Source organism: Styela clava, chromosome 8 (genome assembly GCF_964204865.1).
Source record: "Styela clava chromosome 8, kaStyClav1.hap1.2, whole genome shotgun sequence".
Taxonomy (NCBI): domain Eukaryota; kingdom Metazoa; phylum Chordata; class Ascidiacea; order Stolidobranchia; family Styelidae; genus Styela; species Styela clava.
This window is the reverse complement of record NC_135257.1, coordinates 21,969,004-21,995,594: the sequence shown is the minus strand read 5'-3', so window position 1 is coordinate 21,995,594 and position 26,591 is coordinate 21,969,004. Positions and strand designations below refer to the sequence as shown.

Sequence of the window (26,591 nt, the reverse complement as noted above, 5' to 3'; positions counted from 1 at the left end):
AAGGCCATGGTTCGCCATAAGATTGAGCCGTCGTATCGTTTTCCTCTTTAGATATAAACAATGCTTTCATACCACGCACGTGATCACAGAAACCAAACGTTTAAGGATTTGACTAATATCTGAATATATTCGTCGTTTCAACCGATTTTCATGTAGAGACGTTGTGAGGGCTGAAGGACAACTTACCTTACCTACATAATCATATCAGAATGCATCTAGATCTAACATGGGCAAACTACGTCCTGCGGCCCAAATATGATCCTTTGGGTAATTCAATCTGACCTGCCTGATGCTTCCACATCCGAACTAAACTAAATTTTGATGTTTCAGCTAAAAAATAGCTCAAGGGATTGAGATTGCAATAAAATTTAGTTTGGGCACGAGGCTTATTGTTCTCCACTATATTGTTCATAAAATGTTCACTTTTCATGTCACACTTACATGTCAGTCAGCCAGTCTAGGTGGACGAAATGTTTGGCCCGTCGTTCGAAAACCTAGTACCCCTGTCTAGATGGCTAGGATGCAAGAGACCTGTTATGGAAGCCGGATTTATTTTGAATCAATGAGTCAAGTACATAATATTTTTGTTTCAGAATTTCTAAAATTACCCGAATTAAACATTGAATCTCTAAATTTCACATCTATACCATTAGAATGCAAAGTAGTTAGATCTGCAAAACAAAAAATCCTGATAATCAAACTCTCAATAAATTTTCGACAGCAATTTCAAATTAGGAATTAATGGTGTAGACGCCAAATTTGGAGTGCCTTTAGCGCCCACACCAGGTGTATTTCTTAGATGGTCGATCTGTTTTAGTAAACTGATTTTGTCACTCCAATGCAAAAAGACGCGTATAACAGTACAAGTTGATGTCGTTTATTGTCAGGAAAGTACAGGTGTATGAAGATACGTCGGTACGATGTTATAGGTATGATAATACAACAGTACGTGATTACGACAATACGTGGATACGAGAGTACGTCAGTACGAGAGTACATCAATACGTGTACGGGAAGTACGGCAGTACGGTTTTTTGACAGTGTAGCTTTCAGCTTACAAAACAATCGACAGTTGATTGGGACAGTTATTGAAATTAAGTTAATGTTATTAAATCTAAATATATGAAAATACAATTAAAACCTTGGAACTACAAATCTCCAGACAACGAAAACCTTGCACCACAAATCCCACAGTCCTGAGAAGGTCGAATCAAGGTACTGAAGCAGCGCGCGCAGCAAACGCGCACGGGGTATTATGATGTCACAATCACTAAAATCTGTGAACGTATGTACCACCAGCGCCTCCAGTGGTAAACAACAAAAAATATAATGAAGCGAAAGAGGCAGTTTCATCCCGGCCCCTTAGAAATTGAGAATTTGCCATCCACAAATTTGAAATTTCTACACACTCAAAAACAAAATCACAAAATTTAAAAACGGAATTGATCTCACATACACACAATTCAACTAGAGTCAAACGAAATGGGTTTTGCACACAACTCAATCAGAGTCACTTGCACACAGAAGAATTAATTTAGTAATGGGCCTATCTAAGATTGAATGGTTGGTTTGCACCGTAGCAGAACGTACACGGCCTTTGTTGTCGGGAAACGTTCCAATGATTCTACCCAACAGCCATGCATTTCTTGGCAAATTTTCATCCATCACAAGTACAACATCATTCTTAGCTAAATTCCTTTGAACTTTGTTCCATTTTTGTCTTGTTTGAAGCAGAGGAAGGTATTCTCGTCTTCATCTTTTCCAAAACACATCAGCTAAGTATTGTACTTGTTTCCATCTCTTACGAACATACAAGTCTTTAGCATCAAATACTCCTGGAGGAAGTATCGGTTCTTCTTTCAACAACAACAAATTGTTCGGGCTCAAAGGAGTCAAATCTTTTGGATCATTGGATACAGTTGTTATTGGCCTTCCATTCACTATGGATTCACATTCACACATAAGTGTAATTAAGCTTTCATCAGTTAATTTTTGTTCTCTGCAAATAGCGTTGAAAATTTTTCTAATTGTTCTGATTTGTCTCTCAAAAACTCCACCATGGTGAGAAGCCGCTGGAGTTTGAAACAGCCACTTGATGTTCTTTTGCAGCAAAAACCTATGTATTTGATTCTGATTCCAAGTCTTGATAGAATTTCTCAATTCTTGTTCTCCAGAGACAAAATTTGTTCCGTTATCTGATCTTATTTCAACTACTTGTCCTCTTCTTGAAATGAATCTTCTAAGAGACATTATAAAGGCACTTGTATCTAGGCTATGTGCAATTTCAACATGCACTGCACGGGTCACTAGGCAAGTGAAAATAACACCATATCTTTTTACTTCGCTTCGTCCTTGACGAACAAGAAATGGACCGAAACAGTCAAGAGCGACAAAAGAGAAAGGTGGCTTGTCTGGTATTAATCGGTCTTCTGGGAGGTCGGCCATCAATTGAGATTCAGGTGCCCGCTGTCTCTTGCGACAAGATATACAGTTGTTGAGAATCTTTCGTGTCATTGCATTTGCTTTTATAATCCAGAACTTTTGATGTAATTCAGCAATTACATATTCTCTTCCACTATGGCCTGTAACTTGATGAGTATGTTCAATAATCAAATTAGCAATAGAACTCTTGTTTGGAATTATTATAGGATGTTTTGCGTCATATTGAAGACTCGATGCTCCAATTCTTCCACCAACACGGAGAAGACCTTCTTTCATAATAGGCTGCAATTTACACAATGAACTTGATTTTGGCAATTGTTCACCTTTGGTCAATACATTAATTTCCTTTGAATAATATTTGAATTGTTCATTTTTGATTATTTCCAATTCTGCCAAGTTCACTTCATCCACAGATAAAAATTTATTATTTTCACTCCCCAAATTGCAAGAAACATCCTCTCTGACCTTGGAAAGCAGTGCTCGCTTGTAACGTAAAACCCATGCTACAATCTTCTTCATTTTGAACCAATTTGAATATTTATTAGTAACTTGGTCTAATACAGTAGGTATATCTGTATTTAGAGCAAAACACATCTGTGAATCTGGACTCTGCTTTTTAAATTCCAAATTCTTATCATTCATTGTATGCAGGAAATCTGGTTGTTTAGGCCATTCTTCCTGATTTTTCCATAAAAATTCTGGTCCAAATTTCCATTGTGGGTAGTTCAAAAATTGATCAGCAGACATGCCCCTAGATGCAACATCTGCAGGGTTTAATTTGGAAGGCACATAGTACCATTGATTCACATCAGAAACTTCTTTGATAACATTCACCCTGTTTGCAACAAAAGTTTTTAGAACTTTATCAGTATTTGCCAAATATCGTAATACGGTGGTGCTATCCGTCCAAAATATAGATGCATCAATTGGGAGCTTGAGTTCTTTACGGAAGAATTTTTCATTTCGCGCAGATATTGTTGCTGCACATAACTCTAACCTGGGAATCGTTGAGCCTTTGAGAGGTACTAATCGACTTTTACCACACAGTATTGAGCAATGAATTTGTCCAGACGAATTTTTTAAACGTATATATGAAACAGCACCATAAGACTTTTCGGATGCATCAGAAAAGTGATGAATTTGTATTTCTGTGGTTTTTCCAAAATCAGGCGGTAAAAAACATCTTGGAATATTAAAATCTTCTAACTTGGATAATTCTGATATCCACTTTAGCCATTCCTGTTCACACTCTGGAGGAATTGAATCGTCCCATCCCAGCTTCTTCCTGCACAATCCTTGCATAAGGACCTTCATAGGTTGAATGACCGGCTGGCCAATGCCAAGAGGGTCAAATATTGAGTTCACAACACCCAGCATACCCCGTCTGGTAGCTGGTCGTTCAGTGTATTTAGTACTGAAACTTATTGTATCTTCATTTGCGTTCCATATCATGCCAAGAGCTCGCTCAACAGGCAATTCATCTATAGAGATATCCAAACGCTTTGCTTCCTTCGATCGGTGAGCTTCTGGAATTGAGGCCAATACTTCACGGTCATTGCTCACCCATTTCGTCACTTCAAAACCACCTTTAGCAGCAATTTCAGTAACACTCTTTATATGTTGGAGGGCACTAGCAGCATCCGGTTTAGAATCACAAAAATCATCAACATAAAATGAATCATTAATTGCATCAATCACACTTTGTTCAAAATCATCTTTGTTGTCTATTGCAGTTTGTCTCAAAGCAAAGTTGCAACAACTGGGAGAGCACACAGTTCCAAAGAGAAAAACCGCCATTCTATAAATTTTCATGGGTAAAGTGATGTCACCATTTTCCCACCAGAAGAAACGGAGGAAATTTCTATCACATTCTTTCACCTTTACCTGATGAAACATGGACCGTATATCCCCTTGAACAGCTACAATATTTTTGCGAAAGCGTGACAAGACTCCAACTAAATTATTTGTTAAATCCGGCCCCTGTAACAGGATGTCATTAAATGAAATTCCTTCTGATTTTGCAGAGCAGTCAAATACAACCCTCAATGTTTTCTTCTCTGGATGACGAACTCCATGATGACTGAGGTACCAAGTCCTTCCTTCTTCTTCATTGGCATCCAGAACTTCTTCAGCATAACCCATTGTGATCATATTTGCAACAAAATCCTTGTATTCTGCATAAAATTCCGGTTCCTTGTGAAGACGACGCTTTAATGATTCTGCTCGCTGCAAAACTTGATATTTATTTGAGTGCAACTTAACATCAGGATTCTTCAATGGTAAACCTATTTCGTAATGTCCATCAGTTCTGAGCTTAATTGACTTACTAACTTTGTCAAGAAAAACTTGTTGAATTGGTGAAACTTCATCTTTTTCATTAATTGCAGAATCAACAACATCTGCACACATTTGGCACAAAGGATTTAGTTGAGATTTGGTGAAATATGTAGAATTTTTGGTATTTCCATTTTTCGCAGGGCAGTTAACCATCCATCCAGCAATTGTCTTCAATGCAAAATAATTGTTTGGGCCATAAATCACTTCCAATGGTTTATGCAAACCAAGATTATCTTTGCCAATCAAGAGCTCCACATCACATTCTACTTTGGGTATCACAATACCATTAAATTCTTTAAATTGATCAAGATCACTTTGTGTAGGGATATCTGTTTGATCAACACCAATTTGATCGTTTGAAAACAAGGGATTTAACCTTACATATTTTGACTCCTCGAAATCTGCTAATTCGAGGTTCTTTATAACAGTGCATTGCTTGTGTTCCACAGTATTATTTATCGTACGAATGTTCAGATTTGTAACTGGTCCATTGACCTTTAATTTATTCATCAGCGAATTGCTTATAAAAGAGCAAGTCGATCCATTGTCAAAGAATGCATTGGTTATAACAGCATTTCTTCTACCAGCTATGCGTACCTTAACAGGTACAACATTGAGCAAAACCTTTTGTTCGTCAGAGGCATTTAGGAATGCATTAAATTTGGTTTCAGACATCTGTGTCCTATAATCATTATGTGTTTGTGTAGTACTTTCATGACTACTTGATGTAGGGACTTTTATTGGTTCCTTATCCGGAGGATGAAGAAGTGTTGTGTGTTTTCTTCTGCAGTTTGCATTTTTGCAAGGGTTGTTTCGTTTACATTCCCTGACCCAATGCCCAGATAATAAACATGAAAAACACAACTTTTGCTTTTTTACAAACTCCAATCTCTTATCATACGTCATGCCTCGAAATTCATCGCATTGATTTAAGTAATGATCTCCATCACATTTTACACATCTGCGTACAGGTCTATTATTATGAACTGTAGTTGCAAATGAGGATTTGTATGGCCTCGAGCCTCTTGTGGGAATAATTTGTTTTGAAGTATTAAATTCGATAGAGGGAACATTGCATACTTCTCTAGTTTTCTTACGGACGTAATCAGCAAGATCCTCTATTGTTAGGTCTTTTTTCTTTATTTGTAGTACATTGTCCATCTTTGATAACCACCCAGATCTCCATTCAGGCGGCATTCTTAAAGCTATTTTTTCTATGGTCATAAGGGCAACATTTTTATATTCAACCCCTATCAACGTATTTTTGCATGACATGATTTCTGCTGAATACACAGTTAATGATTCTTTGTTACTCAAATTCAGTCGAGGACCATTTGCTATGGAATTAATGCAGGATTCGCCAATTTGAAATTTCTGACCATAAGTTTCTTCAAGTAATCGGATAGCTTCATCATAGCTATCTGTTCTGTGCTGGCATCCCTTAACCAAAGCACGAGCAGGGCCTTTTGTATATTGAAGAAGATAAACTAGTTTGTGCTTTGGATTTTGTAATCTGCTACCAATTACGGTTTCAAAAATATCAATGAAATCCCTATATTCACCTGCATTACCACAAAATACAGGGGGTTCAGATGGTGGCAAACCTAAAGTTTGAGGCACATATATAACTTGAGGGTTGGCTGCTTGTTGATTCGAAATATTGTCATTCTGTGCATTTGCATTACTTGGTTGACTGCCCACAATAGGCTTTCGAATTGAGCCAATATTCACTGAGTGCATTGCCTCTGCATTTTCAATTCTGCCAGGATTATCTATTAGTGTTGGTAATGTAGGGTTCATATTAACAGCCGAACTAGTCGTATGCAATGGAATAGTATTGAATGAAGTTGGAAATTTCGTTAATATTTCACTGTGGTTCGTTCCAGCCCCAGTGTAAATTGCATTGCTCTGCAATTGTCTGTTATCACCCACACATGACATTGGAATTTCACAACACCTTAAACTTGGCTTAGATACACATGATGCAGGTACACAGGAAGTCAAACCAGAATTCACCACACTACAAGAGCTCACAAACAAATTTTCAGATGTTAACGGTATTTGGGCCATGTCACACACAGATTCAACAGCAGTCACACATGCACTCGGCTGGCTGCTGACTGATTTCGATACTAGCAGCAACAGGGGGCGTATTTATAAGAACGCCTCTTTCTGCTAAAGTTTCATTTAAATTAGTGTCCAGTTCCAATTGTTCACGTTGGTTTTTGTCTTCAATTTCTTGTAGGTTCATCTGCTTCCTCTTGTTGAACTGCTCCATCTCGATGTTTCTTCGTTGTAGCATTTGTTGGCGACGATGTTGAAAAGCTTCCAGTTCGGCCTTTCTTTTACGCTCTTCAGCTTGCTGTTTTTGTAGAATCTGTTGCCACTCATTGTCTAAATTTAAGTTTTCAACTTGATTGTTATTTTCCCAAATTTGTTTCTCACTTTCTAGGCGATTTTGCAATTGTTGTTTCTCCAATTCTGTGCGCCTTTGTTGATTCAGCTTTCTTGTTTCGAATATATTCTCAATTTGTGAATCACTCAAATTGGACATTCTTATTGAGCGTGAAGATCGCGACCGAATTGTACCACTGCGTGATGTTATCAAACTTCGCATTACTGATCTATGTTGCTGACTATTTATTTTTGAAGTCCTGCTTTTATTTGTCTTTGTCTTCGACCTTGTTGTCATAGCATGCGCATTTGTTGATCCTTCTTTAGCAAGGCCAGATGCTACAGATGCTCCTTGGTTGTTCTTTTCTGAACTTGGTTGGACATCTGACTCTACATCAGGACTTCTTAGGAACAGATCTTTGATTGACGCACTATGACAATCTTTAGAAGTTGATTGACTTTCATTAGGCAAAACAGGAATTATATCTTGTGTTGGAATAGTCTGCAAAGCAATTACATTATTTTCAGTTGCTTCAGAAGATCCAGTAACCGACATATTTTCTAACATATCATTGTCTCTGTTCACTAGTTCATCAGCGGCAGCTGGTTCATTGATGTTGTCATTTGATTCGGCCATATTTTCAAAAACTTTGTTGCAGTATTGCAAATGTCAAAAAACTAATGTAGACGCCAAATTTGGAGTGCCTTTAGCGCCCACACCAGGTGTATTTCTTAGATGGTCGATCTGTTTTAGTAAACTGATTTTGTCACTCCAATGCAAAAAGACGCGTATAACAGTACAAGTTGATGTCGTTTATTGTCAGGAAAGTACAGGTGTATGAAGATACGTCGGTACGATGTTATAGGTATGATAATACAACAGTACGTGATTACGACAATACGTGGATACGAGAGTACGTCAGTAAGAGAGTACATCAATACGTGTACGGGAAGTACGGCAGTACGGTTTTTTGACAGTGTAGCTTTCAGCTTACAAAACAATCGACAGTTGATTGGGACAGTTATTGAAATTAAGTTAATGTTATTAAATCTAAATATATGAAAATACAATTAAAACCTTGGAACTACAAATCTCCAGACAACGAAAACCTTGCACCACAAATCCCACAGTCCTGAGAAGGTCGAATCAAGGTACTGAAGCAGCGCGCGCAGCAAACGCGCACGGGGTATTATGATGTCACAATCACTAAAATCTGTGAACGTATGTACCACCAGCGCCTCCAGTGGTAAACAACAAAAAATATAATGAAGCGAAAGAGGCAGTTTCAAATGGTTTAAAATATATGATCAAGCGGAACAAAATACAACCAGGCAGACGTTTCTTTAGATCTGAATCTCACAAATAACTCCGTTTAGCTTCAAGGTAGGAGAAGCATTACCCATTGAGTGCCATATCAGTTTCGAATCAACATGGAGATAAACATTTGTGCGATCTTTATTTTTAATTCCAATCCGTGGAAAAGAGTCAAATGGACTTGACCATTTAATGAATGAATCTGCAGGAGTAACGTCACGGGTCTGAGAACAAACAATGAAAATGTTTGAATGAAAATTATCATTGAATTATGCTTGATCCACTGTAACTATCACTACTATCTTATATGCTGCATGGGATTGATAAAATTAAACGCTGATTAGGATGTTCGTTATAACTCGGACAGACGTAGGTCATTTAAAAGGCCTGGAACTACAGTGCCCACTCTACTCAAAGAATCTGATGTGCTAAATAGCGCAATCTACAGTAATTAACAAAAACAAACCAGATATTTAACAGATTCCTAATTCACTTAACTCACCTAATTCCATCACAATCATCAGCAAGTCAAACTATACTGATGTGTAAAAAGTCCCGGATGGGTAACAATGTCATCGTTGCATTTAAAAATTGCTCGATTATATATAGAACATACGTATGGCACTAACCATTGGATCAAAGCGGATTCTTGTCCATATAATCATCCCCCGAAATCCCATGGGAGTATACTTGACCAAGTAATTCATAATCGCATTGAAAGATTCTTCATCTCGAATCAAACCAACATCTGCGTTACGTTTCTTACAAATATCAACTGCTTTGTCGTAGTCGACATCCCATGGATCATGTATCACAGCAAAATAACACATATTTTCAATCTTTAATTTGCAGTTCTCTGAAATGTAAAAAATTTAGCTTACAGATTTATAAATTTGAAAAGTTTTATTATTGAACACAACAACAAGTTTGACAGACCCGATGAATATGTCTTTTGCCTCTATACTTGGTTCCCAAGTCTAATTTTGCTCATGGCAAATTCCACATTCGTAGATGTCTGGCCAGACATCTTCTTAAAGCACAAATCGCGACGTTTAGGGAAAATTAAATTAATTTCGCCAATTATATACATACTGTCACTCATAAAGTTGTCAGTTTGGTCTCCTGGATAGAGCTGTGCAGTCGTGGGAAATACAATCTTTTCCCGACTCCGGGTTGAAACAAACTTGACTCCGACTGCGGCTCTGCGACTTTAGTTGTATTACGAGTTCGAGGACTGTCTGCGTTAGCCAAGTGAATATAACCCCTGCCCATAGGTTTCAGTCCCTTTACACAACTTGATGTAACGTAGCCAAACAAAACTAGTTACCTCTATATTGGTACATATAGGCCTACTTCTGGATATGTGACTACGTAATTTACCTGGGGAAGGTGTCGGTTTCAATGTTGTTTTGGTTGTTGTCGTAGGTCTCTGTTGGTTTCCAGATTGAACCTGTTGAGGCTTCTCCGTTGCAGAGAATTTTTCTTTAATCCGACCCATTGCTGAATAGAAGAATATACATAAGTTAGCGTCAATTTCCAGGATTACCAGAAACAAAATGTCGTCCAATTCAGCCTCAAAAAAGCCAATTTGTTTGCAGTTGATCTTGTAACTCGACTATACTCTAAATTTGAATAAAATATCTAATTTTTTGCAAATTATTTTGTATCAAAAGAAAGATCACATTGAACAACGGGTGCAGTGAATTACCAATCCTACTTATTGATCTTCATTTTTCTATTTCAAGTTGTGTTCATTCGTTATGCTGATTTGGAATTTTGTGTGACCTATTACTGCACTCAGTATAAGTTCCATACTGCACATTTTTTTTTTCAAGTTTGAATATCGGAATAATAGGAGCATGTTTACAATATGACCCATTTTTCCGAGATCTCATACAACAAAAAGAATTTCCATATCACTATAGATTAAATTCCGTATTAAAAATGTCACACAAACCATTCTTCAATTCCCCAATTTCTCTTGACTGTTCTTCACGGCTCTTCTTTAGGTCAACGATTTCGGCTGATTGCAGCACAAGTTTATTCCGTAACTCGCGACTTTCTGTAAGATGAATATAGTTATGAAAGTATTCTAATAGTATCGTAAATACTTATTTTAAACCATATTTCCAAACGTATGAATGTTTATATCAAGGTCAACTTCAAATTCTCACAGATTTAAATTGTAAAAGTCCTAGATTTTAATGAAACAATAATTAACTAACGGTCAATCTTTGACAACGCACTACTAACCTTTCCTCAAGTCCCTGATTTCAGAGTTTTGTTCTTTGTTTTCCTCCAGTAGATTGTCAATTTGACGAGATTGCTGAAGAGTTCTATCACGAAAATCTTTCATTTCGTTTGTTTGTTTTGCGATCTTGTTACGATTCTCGCGAATTTCTGGTGGAAAATATGACATTTTCAGATTCCTATAATTCTTCCTCCCAGAGAAATGAATGTTTCCCCTGGAAGTAATCTTGTTAATCTCTAATGAATATCGTTTTACTCAAGAACAGATATAAACTCTTAAAAAAATTTGAATCCAAATTTCTATTAAACCAGATGGTAATTCTCCCTAGGAAAGAAATTTTGATGTTTTAGGAAAAAAATTTGTGCTTCATGTTCAGCTGTAGCATTATTATATTCTTAACTTAGCATTAGCCGACTATACAATTTGTATATACATATTATAAACTATTCAAACTGTTTGAAAACTACAACTCCCGTAGCGTGTGTACTAAGTTAATGTAAGGTTAATATTTTTTTTTTTTCGATTTCTCTTATTTTAGCTCTATTACGAGTCTCGGGACTGTTCGTGTTAGCCATGTGAATATACACCATGCCTATGGGTTTCAGTCACTTAATACAACTTGATGTAAAGTAGGCGAATAATACTAGTTACCCCCCCCCCCCCCCCCCCCCCCCAATTGGTAGATACACTTCTGGAGCGCCGATTAAAATGATGTTCAATAGTTCTTACTTACCTAAACTATTTTAAAATGATGTTCAATAGTTCTTACTTACCTAAACTATTTTAAAATGATGTTCAATAGTTCTTACTTACCTAAACTATTTTAAAATGATGTTCAATAGTTCTCACTTACCTAAACTATTTTGAGTTACGACAGGAAGCCAGTTGCCAGTATTACTTGATTCAGTAGCGTTCATAGATTTGCATGTAATCGGGAATTCCTTGTCATGCAGATTTTCATCAATGCGCTTGTCTGAGCAATGGAACACTGTTTTATCCTGACACCAGGATGTCGTGATGACGTAGTTTAAGATCAAAACGATTGAGATTTTCATCTCGAGGTTTCAGAATATTTACGTTATAACTGAATGAATAAAATTTGTTTGTGTTTATTCCAAAGCAATACGTAACCCTGAAATGCTGCAAATCTCATTCAAACTTCCACGAGGAGGTTGCCACTCTAATGAGCCAGCCCGTTCATCGTGCCCACGGAGGGACAGCTCGTGACAACCAATGAACTTCAAAACATCTATCGATCGACCAAGAACATGGCGGTTTTTCTCGACGTTTTGGTTGTGTCGACGAATAGAAACCGCGCGTCCTTCATCCAACTGTGCTGCAATATTAACATTTCCGAATGTTCGGTATTTTACTGCATTGTCCAGATGCTCCATAGAAGATTGATGATCCCTGGCACGCTCGGAAAGCCAGCGGAGCACCATGGTTCAAAGTAAGTGTGTTGACTGGATCGTGTTTTTTTCTAGTTACTTCTTATTAGTACGTTCCCCAGCTTTATATTTTAATTGTTAATCGAAATTTAGAGGGTAGTAAATATTTTGCTATTAGTGATAAAACTATTTGTAACTGATAAAAATGTGTTATTGGAATGATCTTCACCGCCATATGAGCCACTTTCCGAATATTCGTATACATTTTTATTTACCCAAGAATTGGAGTTTGGTGCCACACCTGAAAATTAGAATGAATTTTTTTTTCAAATTTCAGAGGATGGAGGTGTTCACCACCTATAAGGTACCACTGGTTCTCAGTTTCTTCAGGGCAATTTATGTGTACTCGCAACTTGAGAAAGTAAAATCACTTCAACCATGCACATATTTATAGACCACATCCATGTCCGGCTTTAGGCCACTGCAAACTATACGTCCGCAATGCTCCATGGCCTTCGCGCTCATGCTAGGGCTAAATAGGTTGAATTCTGCTTCCATACACAGTTAAAAAGTAACAGGACGTAAGCACTATATTGCTCTCCTTTACAAAATCTTTAGTTTTCGGTTATTTTTCTTGTCTCCACTTAGATTGGGCCCGCGCAATCCGTTTCGTAAAGGGCCAATTATAGTAAGGGTCGTCTCTGGCCATTTATAGACCAGACCATGTCAGCAATGATAAATTAAAACAGCCGTCTATCTTTACCGTACACCACGAAGCCGATCGTTTCGTTTGACTTCATCGCCTGAGGCAAACGCAACATCAGACTAGAAATAGCAAACTTACTAATTCTTACCTGTCGCTTCGTCTATTTTTGAGTTTGACCATTTTTGTCGCTTCATAATTTAGATATAATACATATATATAAACTCATATTTCAGTCTTTAACTTTTCGAAAGCAAACAAATGTGTTGAAGAGCAACAATTCTGCTTTCAGAAAGGTATTATCGTAGTAAATCACGTCTAGAAATTACCAAGTTCAAACCCCTTTCTATCATGCTAACTATTCTATTAACTACTTGTCTCCATGCAATCGATATCAAACTATACTGATATGTTTTCGTCGCCTCGCTTTTATGCCCAAAAATTTACCGCAATCGGATATATATAGCAGAATACACATAATTATCTCCTGACGCAGTTCGGATTACCGATGTCGTGTGATAAATAATGACATCGCAGAGTCAATTTTAGTTGTTTGCTATATTCTATTTTCAGAGAAATCGCAGTGAGTTTCATATGCTATTAAATTTCAACGCAAAGCTATTTAAAATTATTTGTAAGTTAAGAGAGAATGGAAAAGTTGAATGATTATACAAGCTGACGTACACTGCTAAAGCGGACATCAAACTTACCAAACTTTTAGGTAATATATCATTTATTATTTCTGTAGGTAATTTTGTGAACAAGGATGTTTGAACCTCTGTGGAAATGGCAACTTAGACGTAGTTAGTTACTGAAAGGAGAGAAATGTAGCCTACAGAAACTCCAAGGCAGTATAAAGTAGCTACAGATAATTCACGAAGACTTCAATTACAAAGTTTTTGTTTTTACCGCCTGCTTATTTAGAGTTTGACCCAAAATTATCTTTATACTGGAGTCGCATTCGAAATTTGGTTTATCCGAAGTTGTCATTGAATTGGCTCAGTAGGTGGTAGATTTCTTTGACAACAAGTGGTTTAGTGTGTGCAATTTTACAACAATAGAATAGTTTGTAGTCTTTTTTCTTTAATCTCATTTCGGTGACCTATTTTTTAAAATTCAGCTCGAAATGCTATTTCTGCTATAAGTGCTTTGTATTGCTTATTATAACAAGCCGGTAGGCGCCCAATATGGATCTCCGCCATTACTTGAGGCCCGCGTAATTTCAGTTTACTAAAGGATAATACGGTGACGTCATTGTACCGAGAAAAGTGGGATAGGATAGGATTTACATATTTATCCCGGGGGAGGGGAAAGCTCATAAGACGGCTTAACCATATGGTGAACCACGGCCTCTCGTCCGGTTACCAGTCCATGTCGGGTATGGGATTAGTCAAGCATGTACTTGATGGTGGAGGAAGCCGTAACCGTCCAGCGATTAAGTAAACCACCCTACGACGGCGAGGAGTCCAGCAATCCTCTCGCACATAACCGCATGGGATTCGAACCTGCGAACCCACGCAGAGTAATTAGAGATGCGGTGGCGAGCGTTTCCTAACGCTTAGCACAATGAGCCGCGCCGTGTACCAGTGTACCAAACGATTGGCGCGTTTTTTCGCTGTTGCCATGGAAACGAATATCCAATCCGGACTTTCTATAAAACGCACATTACTAGGGTGACAAGATAACCCACGTGTGAGATTTCATCTAAATCGGCCCAGCCGTTTAGACGGTACTGCTTAGACACACAGACAGACAGACAGACAGACAGACAGACAGACAAAAAAAACGATAATAAGGGTCTCCTATAGCGGAGATTTAGTAATAAAAACTAGGCAGGGCTGTCAAAAAATCGTTTTCGTTTACAATCACCTCTCAAGTCCGAGTTATTGCATTGCAAAAGCAGATATAGCCGAATACGTATATACAAGAAATAAATCGAATTGCCAAGATATATTTAAGATGACACATGACTTCTATTGGCGGTCAGTTTGTAATAGTAATGATATGAACAGCCAATCTCGATATTATATTAGCATGCACAAATTATGGTACTCCAGAAGTATGTGCACCAAGATGGCGGACACCGGAACGTCGTATGTGTACCAGGTTAGGTTTAGGCCATAATTTTAAGTACAATTATTACGGGAGTCACTTGGCTAATCACCGAACTCGCACTAGAACTAAATTAAGGAAAATTGAAATAAAATTATGGCTGTCTCTAACCTGGTACACATGCGACATTCCGGTGTCCACCGCCATCATGGTGCACATACTTCTGGAGCGCCCAAATTATCATCATATGATGAGATCGAATATTGAAATAAACAAGGCATGTAACTCCCGAATAGGCAAATGTATGAAAAATATAGTTTTATACGATATATTTAATTATTACTAGTCGTGCACGTAATTTATTTCCAACTACATACGAAAATTAATTAGTAGCGAACAATGCGTTCTTTGCTATCAACTCCACGCGTGTGTTTCTTTCTGCCCTATCTCCATCAGTGTTCGTGTCTTTGACTCACTGCCCTATCTCCCTCAGCTTTCATATCTTGTACTCACTGCTCTATCTCTTTCAACCTTACTATCTTCTATAATCTACCCTATCTTCCAAGTCCTTCCGATTTACGTCCCTATCTCCTTCATTCTTCCGATTTCGACCCACTGCCTTATCTCCCTTAGGCTTCCTATCATCGACGCACTACCCTAACTCCCTAAGCTCTCCTATCTTTAACTCACTGCCTTATCTCCTCCATATCTTCTGCTCACTGCCCTATACCTGTCATCCTTCTCAGTTACAACCTACTGCTCTATCTCCTTCAGCCTTCACATCCTAGACCCACTGCTCCTTACTTCCTTAGCCCTATTATCCCCGACCTACCGCCCTATCTCTCCCGTCCTTCATATTCCCGAACCACTGCCCTTTGCCTTCCTATTCTCCACCCACGGCCCTATCTCCCTCAGCCTCCATGTCCTCTACCCACTGCCCTATCTGTCTTCGACACACTTTCCTATCTCCCCAGCCTCCCTTTCCTCCACCCACTGCCCTATCTGTCTTCGACACACTTTCCTATCTCCCTCAGCCTCCCTTTCCTCCACCCACTGCCCTATCTGCCTTCCACCCACTGCCCTATCTCCCTCAGCCTCCCTTTCCTCCACCAACTGCCCTATCGCCTCCAGACTTCCTATCCCCGACCTAATGCCCTACCTCCCCCATCCCTCCTATGTATTGTCTAGCTTCGAATCCTATTTAACTTATGGGAAAGTCAAACATTCTTGGCGGATTGTCCCAATAATATATTTACTATTTATATGTGATAAGCTCTTTTAATTAAACGAGTCTGAACTATTTTTAACTCAACCCGATTCCTTTGAGAAAGACGACGAAAAAAACAAAGAAAAATATGTTACATTGGAGCAAAATTTATTTCGAATTAATGAGGCAAGTTTGTAATACTTTTCATTTTCGAGTTTTTAAAATTGCATAAATCAAATATCAAAATCTCTGAATTTTACAACCATATTTTTATAATGCAAAGTAGTCAGACTGGTAAAACGAAACAATATGACAGATAAAACTATGTAAACACATAGGTCATACTGTTATAGAATTTTTGCTATTTTTATTCAAACTCTCAATAAATTTTCGACATCAATTTCAAAGTGGGAATTAATGGTTTATATATCATAGGCATACGTTTATTAGATCTGGATCTCACAAATAACTCCATGATGCTTAAAGGTAGGAGCATTGTCCATCCCTTGTAATCCAAACATGTGCCAAATATGGAGATAAACATTTGTGGAATCTTTATAATGAATTCCCGTGAGTGGAGAACCTTGACGCCATTTAATAAAGGAATCTGCAGGTGTGACTTCACGAGTCTGAAAACAAACAGTAAAAATTATTAGATGAAGATTATCGTTGGATTATTCATGATCAACTGTAATTCTTAATAGTCTCTTATATGCTGTGAAAAAAACTTTAGGTTCATGTGGCTGGGTATTAACTTGTTAGGAACAGCACAATTCTTAGAAAATTAAACACTGATTAAGATATTCGTTATCACTCGTACATACGTATTACATTTCAAAAGTACGGACCCTCAAACAGTGACCCCTGTACTCAAAGGATCTGATGTGTTATGAGCGCAAACTACAGTAATGAAAAAGAAGAAACCAAGCATTTAGCAGATTCCTTATACACTTGACATACATATTTCCATCACAATCATCAGGACAGATGGTTTCCTTCAATCAGCAAGTCCAACTATTCTAATGTATAAAATATCTCGGATTGGTAACAATGTTATCGTTGCCTTTTAAGATCGCTAGTGTGATACTTTCAAATATCTGTTGTTGTATTGCATTTGCCTTCATTTTACCCATCTAATAGCATATCATTGTATTTTGAAAGTATAAATAGAACAGGCATATGACAATAACCATTGGATCAAAGTGGATTCCAGTCCATATGTGGATCCACGGCCTTCTCTTTAGAATATTCTTTCTCAGGTAATCCATAATCGCATTGTAAGATTCTTCATCTCGAATCAAACCAACATCTGCGTTACGTTTCTTGCAAATATCAACTGCTTTGTCGTAGTTGACTCTTTGTATCACGAAAATATAACAGATATTTCTAATCTTCAATTTGCAGTTTTCTGAAATGTAGGAAATTTCATTTGCAGTTTTACATACTCAAACAGTGTTATTATTGATCATAATAAAAATTTTGCCCGCACCGATCAACGTGGACTTTCTGTCTCCATAATTGGTTCCCATATCTAATTTACACATTGCAAATTACACTTCAATAGGTGTCTGGTTAGACATCTTCTTAGAACACAGATCGCTAGGTGTTAGAGAAAGTATCTTACTCTTGCTAACTATAAACAAACTCTTACGACAGTTATGAAGTTGTTATTAGTGTGGTATTCTGAACAGGGATGTGCAGGTAGGAAACTTCACAATCGAGTGCAGCGTCAAATAAAATTTGACTTTGAGTTGAAAGACATGGGCATAGTCAAGTTAACAACGGTAAGTAAACTTGATAACTTGAGTTTCTGTAAAATTAGACTTTTCACTATTGCCATTGAAATAATGAATTTTCTAATCCCGAATTTCGGGGAAATCCGGAAGCTTAAAAATGTTACCCAAGTCTCGACTCCGGTGAAACCAAGTTCGACTCCAAACTCCTGAATAAGATCTTCACAGCGCCTCTGATTATAATTGCTTACCTGGGGAAGGAGTCGGTTTCAATGTAGTTTTGGTTGTTGTCGTCGGTATCTGTTGGTTTCCAGATTGAACCTGTCGAGGCTTCTCCGTTGCAGAGAGTTTTTCTTCAATCCGCTCCATTGCTGAATAGAAGAATATACATAAGTTAGAGTCTATTTCCAGCATTACAGCAAAAAGTCTTTAAGATCTATCTGTACTAATTTTCACGTACATATGGTACTCCATTTTGTTGTAAATCTATGAATTAAAAATTTGAAATTATTAGTATGATTTTATTTCATCAGCTGAGGTATATTTGCGCAATTTTACATTTCTTCATCTCATTGTTTGTTTGCTTTTGTTTGTTCAATTCTTTCAGTAGCTCGTTGTTCATCGTTTCAAGTCGGACTAATCTAAAGAAAGAAATATTACATAAAACACTGGATGCATGTGAATTGCCGAGTCTACTCATTGTTATTCATTTTTCTAATTCAACTCGTTTTCGTTCGTTGTACATATTTGGAATTTTGTGTGACATGGTATTGTGCTAAGTGTTGGTCTCCAATGCGGATTTTTCAATTTCAATGTCAAAATCATAGAAGCATGTTTTCAATAGCGTCCATTTTCTAGACTTCATACAGAAAAAGAGTTCCTATTTCACTAGATTAAAATAAACCACACACACCTTTCTTCAATTCCCTGATTTCAGCTGATTGTTCTTTACGGCTCTGCTTTAGGTCAACGATTTCAGCTGATTGTTCTTTACGGCTCTGTTTTAGGTCAGCTATTTCGGCAAATTGCTCCGCATTTTCATTCTGTATTTCACAAATTACTGCGTGACATATACAGTTAAAAGTAATAATCATGGCAGTAATACCTTAAAGCAAGATTTCAAAGTAGATTTTTTTTAAATTCCACCTCCTTTAGTTATCAAACGTACTTATGCAAAGTTTGGTCAAGTTAGAAACACTGAAGAAACTTCGGATAACGAATAATCGTATCAATATTACGAACTTGAAATTGCTTTCTCAAAGCTATGAATGCTTTTCATTTTTTCATCAACGTTTTCTTCCAACCATTTGAATTCTGATTTGATGTTACTGATGTCTGAGAAATAAAGTAAAATAAATTTGACATTTTGATATATTTTCAGTTTCTCGAATGAATACCAGATTTAATCAGACTTTTGGTGATTGGCGTTTACGATTCATGGTAGTTTACAATAACATTCGAATGGCTTAATCTAATTTTAGTGGTTGTAGCATCAGTAGTTTCATCACCCAAACAGTCAGTCAATAGTAACATGAAATGGAAAAGTTTCAAATGGCTGCGGCTGTCGTAATTTAAAAAAACATTTGCGTATCTTGCAGATTGTTCTTTGATTTTGCTAGAGTCGCGATTTTCTGATGAAAAATAAATAAATTTTCTGTTTTCTGAACAGATATCTGGAAGGAATAACCTAAAGCTACAGAAAATTTGAAAGTAACTTTTCATAAACTCTGATAGGTAAAGTTCTGGTCTCTGAATGGAGGCGTGGGTTCGAATCCCACTTTTGACACCTTGTTTCGTTGCTAACATTGGCACAAAGCAACAATACATATTAAACATTGATCATAAACAAACGTCTACAAAGTAACACGATTATACAATGTCTGGTGATCCAGACGAATAGATGAAATGCACCATGACAATTGAAAGAGTTGTCGCGCCATTTATCAACTAATATCGGGGTTCTTTTAATTTTAGAGATAAAAAGTATTTGTTCAATTCGAGATATCGCTGAATATAGCAATATTCAGATTAATATAGGACATAGATCATATTTTCATATCATATTTCATATTTACCTCCAACGGCCATTTTGCGCCACGCAATGCTCCTAAATTATAAACTAATATAACAGTTATTACCATTCTTCATCTCATTATTTGTTTTCTGTTGTTCATTCAATTCCTCCATCAACTTATCATTTCTTTCTTGAACTTCAATCAAATCTAAAAAAGCATCATGCTGCTATGTTTGAAAGTTCATTATGATGCTGGAACACGTCATCGATCCTACAGGTTTGTTAGAGATGCAACATTATTTAATGGATACGAAATGTATAAATTTTATGCAATAATCTGCCTGTTTTATCTCAGCTTATATTTCTTTTCTGAGTAAAAAAGTGTCTGATTGCACCAAAAATTTCCAGTAATTTGGGACGCTTTGCGCAACAGTTGTGTTCCGAAGGAATTTGTTCCTGCAATTTGGGAAACGGGTTCTATACAGCACACTGACATATTTAAAATAACAAAAAGTTATAGCCTTTTGCCGATAGCAACAATCTTTAACCACTGAACATTTTGAATCAATCGGTCCAGTAGGTAAATAAAAATCATTTTGTTTTTTTCACGACAATAACAAGAAAAAATCAACATAGCAACAAAACGATTCACAGGTCCAAATTGTGTCCATCAAGCCACAATGAAGCTGCTTTTTGAAAAGACAGAATCTTTTCGACACGGCATAAATCACCGGATTTGATGTCAAATATCAATCACAACAACATACCGTCACTAACCTTTCTTCAATCCATTGATCACAGAGTTTCGTTCTGTGTTTTCTTTCAATAGAGTTTCAATTTGACGAGATTGCTGAAGGGTGTTATTACGAAAATCATTTGTTTCGTTTGATAGTTCTACAATTCTGTTACGATTCTCTCGGATTTCTGGCAGAAAATATTACAGTTTTAGTTTTCTACACCAGCTTCGTCTGAAATAATCTTTAAAATCTTCAAAAAATATTCTATTTATCCTACAACTGTTCTAAATTCTCCTCGACCCACAGCTCTATTCCTCACAGCCCATCCCCCCACCCATGTTACAAAGGTCTCTTGGTCATACAAATGATTCTAGCTTAACTCAATCTAGAATGAACGCCCGAATAATATTGGATGATTTCTTGCTCACCGATGGTAAGAGATATTGAAAACTTACCTATGAATGTTAAATAAAAATTGAGCGAATTTCCATTTATCTAATCAATGTGATAAGACAATCTCTATTATCGTGTGATAACTTACCTCAAACCAATGACTGAACTATTTCTTGTTCAACCCTATTCTATTTATAAACAGGTGAAACAACAAAAAAAATATCACATGAATGCTAAATTTATTTCGAGTTTATGAGGCAAATTCGTAAAATAAAAATTTTCCGAATTTCTGAAATTACGCAAATTAAGAATTGAAGCATCTAAATTTTTCATCTCTACCTCCATAATTCAAAAAAGTTGATCGACAAAGACAAACTAAACTAACAGTTGAATGACTGTTTAAATTGTTGCTATTTTTAATTTAACTTTTGGCGGATTTTTAACAACAATTTGATTTAAAACGTCAATCGTATGGACACTAAAGTAGGATTCAATGGTCTGTATTTCATTGGTTATAGATCACGAGGAACAATATGCAACCGGGCAGACTTTTCATTAAATATTGATCTCACAAATAACCCCAGCAAGCCTTGTGTGAAGATCAGCGTTCACCATTCCTTCATATATCGGGTTTGAATAAATATAAAGATAAACATTTGTGTTATCTTTATAATTAATTCCGGTGAATAGAGAACTTGGACTCCATTTTATGATTGAATCTGCAGGATTGACATCACGGGTCTGAGAACAAAAAAATAAAAGGATTTGATGAAGATTATCGTTGGGTTAACCCTCACTCGCCTCTCATGTGCTGTAAAAAAATCTTTATGTTCACATGGCTCGGTATTGCATTGTCGGAAAAGTATCTAACATGACTCGGGTCTACTGATTCTATAACGCTATCTTTATTTTTATTTTCAATTTTCGTCGAAAGACTCAAACATTCACCTGGAGAAGGAGTTGGTATTAATGCCGTTTGAGGCTTTGTTGTTGGTCTGGTGATCAGTTCGGGTTTGTTTTGAAGAGGCTGAGGCTTTTCCATTATAACAAGTATTTGTTCAATTCGAGATATCGCTGAATATAGCAATATTCAGAGTAATATAGGACATAGATCATATTTTCATATCATATTTCACATTTAACTCCAACGGCCATTTTGCGCCACGCAATGCTCCTAAATTATAAACTAATATAACAGTTATTACCATTCTTCATCTCATTATTTGTTTTCTGTTGTTTATTCAATTCCTCCATCAACTTATCATTTCTTTCTTGAACTTCAATCAAATCTAAAAAAGCATCATGCTGCTATGTTTGAAAGTTCATTATGATGCTGGAACACGTCATCGATCCTACAGGTTTGTTAGAGATGCAACATTATTTAATGGATACGAAATGTATAAATTTTATGCAATAATCTGCCTGTTTTATCTCAGCTTATATTTCTTTTCTGAGTAAAAAAGTGTCTGATTGCACCAAAAATTTCCAGTAATTTGGGACGCTTTGCGCAACAGTTTTGTTCCGAAGGAATTTGTTCCTGCAATTTGGGAAACGGGTTACAGCACACTGACATATTTAAAATAACAAAAAGTTATAGCCTTTTGCCGATAGCAACAATCTTTAACCACTGAACATTTTGAATCAATCGGTCCAGTAGGTAAATAAAAATCATTTTGTTTTTTTCACGACAATAACAAGAAAAAATCAACATAGCAACAAAACGATTCACAGGTCCAAATTGTGTCCATCAAGCCACACTGAAGCTGCTTTTTGAAAAGACAGAATCTTTTCGACACGGCATAAATCACCGGATTTGATGTCAAATATCAATCACAACAACATACCGTCACTAACATTTCTTTAATCCATTGATCACAGAGTTTTGTTCTGTTTTTTCTTTCAATAGAGTTTCAATTTGACGAGATTGCTGAAGGGTGTTATTACGAAAATCATTTGTTTCGTTTGATAGTTCTACAATTCTGTTACGATTCTCTCGGATTTCTGGCAGAAAATATTACAGTTTCAGTTGTCTACACCAGCTTCGTCTGAAATAATCTTTAAAATCTTCAAAAAATATTCTATTTATCCTACAACTGTTCTAAATTACGCTGCTCGCTAACCCTAAAATTGGTGCTAAAACCTAAAAAACACTCACGAGACTTCCTTCGAAATCAAAAGTAACTGATCTCTAAGCGAAATTGAACTTTGCGTTCATTTATAAAGATCTTGAGCCCCTGCCAACTGTGTTCTTTTTTCCATTCTTGGATTTCTAAAATTACGCAAATTAAGAATTAAAGCCTCTAAATTTTTCATATTTACCTTCATAATTCAAGAATGTTAGAACGACAAAGTCAAAATAATCTAACAGATAAAATGATCCTGAATAACAAAACTCAACCAAGCAGACGTTCATTAGATCTCATTTGAAACTCCCGTGTAGGAGGAGCATTTCCCATTGTATTAGAAACTTGATCGCAAATAGTATATTGATCACCCCAGGAACATACTTTTTTTTTTCATAAATCAAAAGTACAAAGAAACGTTATCAGCTGTTTTGTAACTAAATGGGCTATCTCAATTCAATGAATTTAAACTAATTCTTGCTCATCTGGATTCTTCTGAGAAATAGACATAAAAATGACAAAAAAGATATCACATGTGAGCTAAAGCAAGTTCGTAATATATTTCATTTCCAAATATCTAAAATTTGGTAAATTAAACATTGGAATCTCTGAATTTCAAAACCAAATTTTCATTATGCAAAGTAATCAAACTGGCTAAACAGAACAATTTCACGGATACAACTATGTAAACAGATCAACTATACTGTTATAAAATGCTCACTTTTTTTATTCAAACTATCAATAAAGTTTTCGACATCAATTTCAAATTGGGAATCAATGATTTATATATGATAGATCCAAAGGATTAGAATAAAACCACAAAGACGTTTATAAGATCTGGATCTCACAAATAACTCCACTCATTTCCCCAGTGGGAAGAGCATTACCCATTCCTTTCAATCTCCGTTTGAGATCAACATAGAGAATAACATTTGTGTAATCTTTATAAATAATTCCAGTATTTGGAAGACTTGGAAGCCATTTAATGAAGGAATCTGCAGGAGTGACGTCACGGGTCTGAGAACAAATAATAAAAACGATTAGATGAAGACTTTCATTAGATTATGTTTGATCAAATGCAACTCTCACTAGTCTCTCAAGTGCTGTTTATCTCCATGTTCGTATGGTTTCATAATTAATATAAAAAGTAAAGTCTGATTTGAATATTCGTTTGTAGACGTGTTGAAGTTTCAAATGCATTTAGTCTTTAAATGTTTGTCAATTACAACTCTATGTTCATGCTGCACAACTATTATTAATTAAAACGATGATTAGGATATTTGTTATCAGTCATACATACGTGTAACATGTGAAAAGCATGAACTCTTAACCAAGTCTGCCCCCTGTGCTCAAAGCATCCGTGGTAATAGGCGCAATCTACAGTAATGAACCAAAAAACAAGACTTTTGACAGATTCCTAATTCACTTGGCTCACATAATTCCTTCACAATCATCAGGACTGATGGTTTCCTTCAACCAGCAAGTCCAACTATACTGATGTGTAAAAAGTCCGGATTGGTAGCAATGTCATCGTTGCGTTTTGAAATCGCTCGTATAATATTTCCAAATCTCTGTTGCCGTATTGTATCTGCGGCCTTCCCTCCCTTCATCCGTCTAATAACAGATTCTTATTTTTCGCGAGTATAAATAGAACAGCCATATGAGATACCAACCATTGGATCAATGCGGATTCCTGTCCATATCAATATCCTCTGGTCTCCCTTTCCCAAGTATTTTATAACCGCATTGAAGGATTCTTCATCTCGAATCAAACCAGCATCTGCGTTACGTTTCTTACAAATATCAACTGCTTTGTCGTAGTTGGTATCTTCTTTAGCTCGTATCACAACATAATAACAGATATTTCTAATCTTCAGATCGCAGTTTTCTAAAATTTAATGATTTTTGTTTGCAGTTTTACAAATTTGAAAAGTGTAAAAACTCTCCCGCCACCGTTGAAAATGCACTTTTTGCCTCTATCACATATCTAATTTACACAATGCAATTTCACCAAACATCACAATATGTGTCTCTTCTTAGAGCACAAATCGCTAGGTTTTGGAAGAAGTAAATTACTCTTGCTAACTATAGACATACTCATACGACAGTTATGAAGTTATTATTACTGTATTTTTCGGGACAGGGCTGAAAAGTTGGGAAAATTTACAATCGAAATTTGTTAATTTTGACTCGGACTGCAGCTTCGAACCCACAAAAATGCTAATTTTGTTGATAAAGACATGAAGGTATGCAAGCCATAGAGCTTAGTAAACTTGAGTTTCTGTAAATTTAACTTTTAACATTACCCTTGAGAATAGGAAATTTCTATTCCCGTTGTAAAATATGATTTAATAATGTGAAATTCTTGGCATGATTTCATTTTGTCTAAGATACATTTGCTGAGCTATATTTGCGTAATTTTACCTTTCTTCGTCTCATTGTTTGTTTGCATTTGTTTGTCCAATTCTTCCAGAAGCTTGTTGTTCATTGTTTCAAGTCGGAGCAGATCTAATAAAAACTCACATGTAGATCAATAATTAAATTATTGATTGATATCTAATCCAAGTTGTTTTCATTTCCTATAAAGATTTGAAATTTTGTGTTGCTTGGTACTGTTGCTAGTGTCGATCTCCAATGCGTATTTTTCAAGTTTGCAAGTCAATATTATAGAAGCACGTTTACACCAGTGCCCATTTCTTAGACTTCACACAGAAAAATAATTCTTATTTTACTGGATCAAATGTCATATTAAAAAATATCAAACAAACCTTTCTTCAATTCATTGATTTCAGTTGATTGTTCTTTACGGCTCTGCTTTAAAGCAGCTATTTCGGAAGTGTGCCATGCATTTTCATTCTGTATCTCCCTAATTTCTACGTGGTATATATGATTAGAAATTGACAATCTTGGCAATAATAACTAAGCATCAAAACAGTTTTCAAATTTATCGTTAAAATTCAACTTATTCCAACTATAAAACTGTTTCATGCCACCTTTGGTCAAGTTAAGAGAATACTCCATTAGAAGGAAGTTCGGATAACGAATAATCGTATCATTAATACTAACTTGAGATTTCTTTATCAAAGCTATGAATGCTTTTCATTTTTGCATCAACGTTTTTCTCCAACTCTTTGAATTCTGATTTGATGTTATTTATATCTAAGTGAAAAAAGTACAATAAATTTAAAATATAGACAAATTCTCAGTTGCTCGAATAAATACCAGATCAAACCAGACTTTTGGTGATTGGAGTTTACGTTCCATGATAGTTTGTAACAGGGTGGTCAAGATTGCGAGCTTGGCGGTCCGCAAAAACTTTTGAGGATGTCTCGCGGGCCTCTTTCGTGGCAAATATTACTTGAAAACACACCAGACACTGTGATTTGACGTTGTTGTAGGTTGAAAAAATACGTTTCCTCACAGTTTACCTCGGTCACCTTTTTTACACTCTTTGTTTTTAATGAATTGTTATATTTGACTAATTACTCATCGATCTTAAGAT

At 36.3% G+C, this 26,591-nt stretch overlaps 4 protein-coding genes across 4 annotated transcripts; all 4 read right to left on the bottom strand.

Moving 5' to 3' along the window:
- Nucleotides 1-1,752: 1,752 nt before the first annotated feature.
- Nucleotides 1,753-6,720, bottom strand: LOC144425887 (uncharacterized). The gene has a single exon (XM_078115657.1). The coding sequence runs from the start codon at nt 6,718-6,720 to the stop codon at nt 1,753-1,755; it is 4,968 nt and encodes a 1,655-aa protein (XP_077971783.1).
- Nucleotides 6,721-8,459: 1,739 nt separating this feature from the next.
- Nucleotides 8,460-11,871, bottom strand: LOC144425819 (uncharacterized). The gene is made up of 6 exons (XM_078115516.1): nt 11,593-11,871; nt 10,742-10,888; nt 10,446-10,550; nt 9,869-9,988; nt 9,118-9,344; nt 8,460-8,712 (listed from the first exon to the last, which is right to left on the bottom strand). The coding sequence occupies exons 1-6, from the start codon at nt 11,792-11,794 to the stop codon at nt 8,518-8,520; spliced, it is 996 nt and encodes a 331-aa protein (XP_077971642.1). The 5' UTR covers nt 11,795-11,871; the 3' UTR covers nt 8,460-8,517.
- Nucleotides 11,872-16,226: 4,355 nt separating this feature from the next.
- LOC120346041 (uncharacterized) lies at nt 16,227-18,444 on the bottom strand. The gene is made up of 4 exons (XM_078115656.1): nt 18,381-18,444; nt 18,074-18,193; nt 17,280-17,497; nt 16,227-16,718 (listed from the first exon to the last, which is right to left on the bottom strand). The coding sequence occupies exons 1-4, from the start codon at nt 18,442-18,444 to the stop codon at nt 16,536-16,538; spliced, it is 585 nt and encodes a 194-aa protein (XP_077971782.1). The 3' UTR covers nt 16,227-16,535.
- Nucleotides 18,445-23,665: 5,221 nt separating this feature from the next.
- Nucleotides 23,666-26,353, bottom strand: LOC144425885 (uncharacterized). Its single transcript, XM_078115655.1, has 6 exons — nt 26,347-26,353; nt 26,156-26,248; nt 25,858-25,962; nt 25,514-25,597; nt 24,763-24,977; nt 23,666-24,106 (listed from the first exon to the last, which is right to left on the bottom strand). The coding sequence occupies exons 1-6, from the start codon at nt 26,351-26,353 to the stop codon at nt 23,918-23,920; spliced, it is 693 nt and encodes a 230-aa protein (XP_077971781.1). The 3' UTR covers nt 23,666-23,917.
- Between the last annotated feature and the right edge of the window lie 238 nt (nt 26,354-26,591).